Below are 5,107 nucleotides of genomic sequence, written 5' to 3' on the forward strand. Positions count from 1 at the left end.
CGTCAAGTCTGACACCAACAGGCTCTTGAACAGCTTCTATCCCTAAGCAATACGACTGATCAATAGCTAACAAAATAACTACACAGACTATCTGAGTTAACCTTGTATCTTTATTGACCTTTTATTTCAATCTTTGCACTGTCTCTATGCAAACTCTCAGGGCCCTACACACTCGCACACACTGTCACTCCAACACACACACAAACACTCACTCCATCATTTGCTCGCTTAGGCATAATATGCACATCGATTTATACTGACTCTACACACCTGCACACCCACTTGCATACAAGTTGCTGCTACTCTGTTTATCTTATATCCTGTTGCCTAGTATCACCTTACCCCTATACATATCTACCTCCATCACTCCAGTATCCTTGCACATGTAAATATGGTATTGGAACTGACTTTTTAAATATTTCCTGTATATAGTATGCTTACTTACTTAGTTATTTTATTGTGTATTTCATATGTCTTATTCTTATTTCTCATGTTTTTTTCTAGTAATACATTGTTACTGATTATTGCATTGTTGGGTTTTGAGTTTGCAAGAAAGGCATTTCACCTTACATGTGACAATAAAACTTGAAACACACACACACTTTTCCAAAATGTCCTGTTGTGGGACTGTATGTGGAGTGGAGATAGTATGGTATATGTTGTTTGTGTGTGTGTGTGTGTGTGTGTGTGTGGTACTGTAGGTGTCACTTCTTTAGTTAACTACTTAACTTTGTAAGTATGGTGCATTGTAAAATGATCAAGGGTCAGGTCAAAACACAAATTGTTTACATAACCATACCACTGGAAACGAAATATATATTTTCTATTTAACTATTTACTTGTAATTCACAATGACGGCCGAGGACCTGCCTTGTGGCAGAAGGACAGATTTTTACTTTGTCGGCTCCGGGATTTGATCTAGCAACCTTTCGTTTACTAGCACACCGCTCTAACCACTGGGCTTGTTCTTTGTTTAACCTATATAAAGATTCTAATCATGGACCAACAAACAAAAAAATACGTAGCGTGATACTTCATGTGTATATGACACTATGAGATGCATAACCTTTTGTCTGCATCTGTGCTGATCAATATATGTCCACTTTAAATCCTTGATTCACCAACTATGAGATCAACAATGTGTCAAGTGCTGCTCGGAAGCTCAGCAGTTTTTCCGGAAATAACTCGACTTTCCTGTTGTTCTCCTCCTTGAAAGTTCAACAGATGATATAATGGCATTCGGTAAAAACAACTGTTCCTGTTTCGGGGATTATTGTGTTTAACAGGTAGGCTAAAATCAGCAGTAAGGCAAGTACTCCGCCTCTTCTCAATATATGTAAGATATGAAATCGTGTTCAAAGTCATATCCTGTCGTGCCATTGGGGAAGACCATACAAGGTCGTAAATTATATTCATCTTCACCTTTGTCAGTTTAAGTGTGTTCACTATGGTGTTCCCATCTTTAAAATGCCTGGACCAAAATTAGCCCAGATTGGACTTTATCTCCACTTCGTGTACAGTAGATTAAATCAGTGAAAACAACGTCTGAAGCTAGGAGAACACGTGCTTTGTTTTCAAGAACTACAGTCGGCTATTTTAAATGTAATGACAGAACATAGCATATGTAGGTTTCCAAATACAACTCTAAAAGATAATCACAGAAGTCCTATACACTTCAACATGTAATTTAAGTGGTCATTTGTAGGTTGGCTATATCAAACATGTATGGAACTTTAAACATGACCTTATAGAAAGCCTGTACAAGACATGCACATGTAATGACATTGTCTGTGTTTTCTTGGTTTGTTATGAATGTGTTATTAGTGCTTTCTGTTTGAGTTCCTTGTAGAGAGTAAGAGTGCATGTACAGTTTACAATTTTTGTCACAAATCGAGTAGAATATGCCTCTTGAAAAAGACAAATGTTATTGATTATGTCTGAGGGGAAAAAATGTGTTTGAAATACCAAATATCAGTTGTAATTAGTACATTTAGAGCCAGGTATTATTAAAAGTGTTCACTGATGTCTATATGTATTTGACTTTGCACGTAAAGAGACCCCACAGATGTGTTTTGTAGGATAGGACTCCATTCTCTCCCCTCGACTTGGTTCCCTTTTTCCTTATTACTTCCTTCTTTAGACTCAATTTGAGGGAAGGGAACTATACATGACACATTGCTGACAAAAGCATAACATGCTATAGCTTTACAAAGCTTTAGCATTTTACAATCACAGGAGCAGAAGTCCCTCCTCAAAATCAATTTTTCGGACTGGAACATTATCATTTGTCATGTACATTGTAATGTACGGGTCTCTTTCAGTTGGCTTTGTAAAGATCCCTGTGCTCATGAGATGGAGGAGGCGTACACAGAGCTGCACAGGGAATTCCTCCAACTGCGCTTGCTGTGTCTGAAGCAGGCTGCTTTACTCAAGAAACTCACAGAGAAACTGAGGACACAGCAAGGTCACTCCCATTTCCTTGTTGTAGTACCAAAAATGATATACTTCTCATGCCATGCCTTTTCTGCAGGTTCTTATCTTTGTGTTACGATGAGTGTCAAAATCAGTGAATTTATTGCATATATACAATATCAATTAATCTAGTAGGCTACATTTACATTTTTGTCAGTTAGCAAACTGATCTTATCCTGAGCGACTTACAAGACATTCAAGATGTTTGACAGACTTATACATGCTCATTCCTTCCTTAGGAGGAGCCCCTGTTTCTGATGGAGACTCCAGCGTAATGGCATCAATCCCAATCCAGTTCACCAAGAAGAGCTCTGGTGCTCTCCCTGCATGGCCAGAAACCCCAATGGTCCCAACACACAACCCTGCTGCACACTATGGCATTATAAGGCCATCTGGGGCCATGGGGTCACTCACTAATCTACTGGCGGGGGATTTGGGCAGACTACGGCTGGACTTTGCTCATCCAGGGACAGAAAAGAAGGAGGTCCTTAAAGCCACCCCCCTAGGACATTTGGACCTACCTTGGGGTAATGGAGAGATGGCACCCTCCAGTGTCTCTGGGGACTTGAAGGAAGCAGGTCGATTTTGGGGTGATGATATGACCCGACAAATGTTCAGGGTAGGTTTCTTCCCTTGAATTTTTTGTTTTATCTTTTTTGACGAGTCATGTCATTAAACATAACATCTGTTTGTCCTCTCCCTCCCCCATCCCTGTGCCTCCCCTAAAACCTCTCTCTCCTCCTCCCTGCTCAGATGCCCTCGGCATGTGGCTCCTTCCTGGACAGTGAGTTTCTGAGCCAGACCAGGGAGATGATGCTGATGTCAGAGGTGGCGCTGCAGTCTCATGTGTGTGACTTCTGTAATGCTGTATTCCCCGGCCACACCACCACCAGGGGGGACTTCATGTGCCACCTCCACACACACATCACCTAGAACATTATTTCTCAACCAGGGGTACTTGGCTTATCCACAGGGGGTACTTGAGAAGACCGATGAGACCATAGGCTTACTGGTAAAATGCACATGAGGGGGTAATTCAGGGGTACTCCAGGCAGAGCAAAAAACTGTTTGTGTTACAGTAACCGAAAATAGTCGGGAACCACTGACGTAGAACACTGCTTCCCTGCACCACCTCCATCACACACACATCACCTAGAACACTAGTTCCCTGCACCGACTCCACACACATCACCTAGAACACTGGTTCCCCCATAACATCTCCACACACACATAATCTAGAACCCTATTCCCCATAACATTGTTTCTGCATCACCTAGAGTAGTGGTTTCCCCATAATGTTGCCTCTGCATCACCTAGAGTAGTGGTTTCCCCTTAATGTTGTTTCTGCATCACCTAGAACACTGGTTCCCCCATAACATCTCCACACACACATAATCTAGAACCCTATTCCCCATAACATTGTTTCTGCATCACCTAGAGTAGTGGTTTCCCCATAATGTTGCCTCTGCATCACCTAGAGTAGTGGTTTCCCCATAATGTTGTTTCTGCATCACCTAGAGTAGTGGTTTCCCCATAATGTTGTTTCTGCATCACCTAGAGTAGTGGTTTCCCCATAATGTTGTTTCTGCATCACCTAGAGTAGTGGTTTCCCCATAATGTTGTTTCTGCATCACCTAGAGTAGTGGTTTCCCCATAATATTGTTTCTGCATCACCTAGAGTAGTGGTTTCCCCATAATATTGTTTCTGCATTGTGACCTACCTGCCACCTCCACACACATCACCTAGACCATTTATGAGATTTGCTTGTTTTTCCCAAGAAATGTGTTATTGATTTCAATGAAAATGCTTCTTACCACATATATGTACTGATTAAACAGTCTGTTTTCTATGAAACTGAGAAATGTACATACACCGCTTATGAAGTACCACTGTTTTCTTATAGCACTAGAGGGCAGTAACAACATACGGTTGGCTACATCATGGGATTTGTCTGTTATCTCGTTATTACTGGCACTGTTTTATTACTAGTAATAATAAAAGGACATATAGTCATTGATAAACAGCTACACAATCCATTATAATGTTACACATAATATACGTATAAACATAGAAATATACTTGTATATTTATCCTATCGTTGCTTTCGAATGAAAACCTCGTAACTTCGTAACCATTCATTTTTTTCGTTGAATTTTGACATTTTTACATGCATCGACTCTAGGGCCAAGGAAATGTATTCAAAATAGCTTCTGAAGTTTCTTAATTGTATGTTTGCTAATGGTAAAGTATGGCTGTTTTCTGTTTTGGAGATAAGAGGTTTTTTCATCCAACACAGACACTATGTAGGTAAAATTTCTGTCATGATTCTCTCTGTTGAATGTAGAGCTGAATTGATTAATAAATTAGGCCAAGTAATCAAATAATACTTTTGATATTGTCTCTTTGTGTATTTATGTAGTTTTTGTCATTGTTATGTAAATTCTAGTTTGAAAAGATGATGTATTTCTTTTTTGGAACATGAAGCTTATTATGTTGCCACAGTGATCAGTCATTTGTGTTTGGGATGTGTCAAATGGCATTATATTCCCTATATAGTGCACTACCCATATGGGCCCTGGTCAAAAGTAGCATACTATATTGGGAATAGGGTGCTATTCGGAATACAACCTGGGT

General features: G+C 40.0%; 1 protein-coding gene across 3 annotated transcripts; it reads left to right on the forward strand.

Moving 5' to 3' along the window:
- The first annotated feature begins 917 nt into the window (after positions 1-917).
- LOC115208002 (uncharacterized) lies at positions 918-4,859 on the forward strand. 3 transcript variants are annotated; one of them, XM_029775683.1, is made up of 4 exons: positions 918-1,286; positions 2,322-2,464; positions 2,712-3,091; positions 3,226-4,859. In XM_029775683.1, exons 2-4 carry the CDS (start codon positions 2,353-2,355, stop codon positions 3,403-3,405), a joined length of 672 nt encoding a protein of 223 aa, XP_029631543.1. In that variant the 5' UTR covers positions 918-1,286; positions 2,322-2,352; the 3' UTR covers positions 3,406-4,859. The 3 variants fall into 3 exon arrangements, with proteins under 3 accessions (XP_029631543.1, XP_029631545.1, XP_029631544.1); XM_029775685.1 differs by lacking the exon at positions 918-1,286 and adding an exon at positions 1,296-1,398; XM_029775684.1 differs by lacking the exon at positions 918-1,286 and having other exon boundaries at positions 1,296-2,464.
- The last annotated feature ends 248 nt before the right edge of the window (positions 4,860-5,107 follow it).

Source organism: Salmo trutta, chromosome 14, assembly GCF_901001165.1.
Source record: "Salmo trutta chromosome 14, fSalTru1.1, whole genome shotgun sequence".
Taxonomy (NCBI): Eukaryota; Metazoa; Chordata; class Actinopteri; order Salmoniformes; family Salmonidae; genus Salmo; species Salmo trutta.

Coding starts and splice junctions, on each gene's coding strand:
- LOC115208002 (XM_029775683.1), top strand. CDS start 2,353: ATGGAGGAGGCGTACACAGAGCTGCACAGGGAATTCCTCCAACTGCGC. Junction 2,465..2,711: donor GAAACTGAGGACACAGCAAG/GTCACTCCCATT, acceptor TTCCTTCCTTAG/GAGGAGCCCCTGTTTCTGAT. Junction 3,092..3,225: donor TGACCCGACAAATGTTCAGG/GTAGGTTTCTTC, acceptor CTCCCTGCTCAG/ATGCCCTCGGCATGTGGCTC.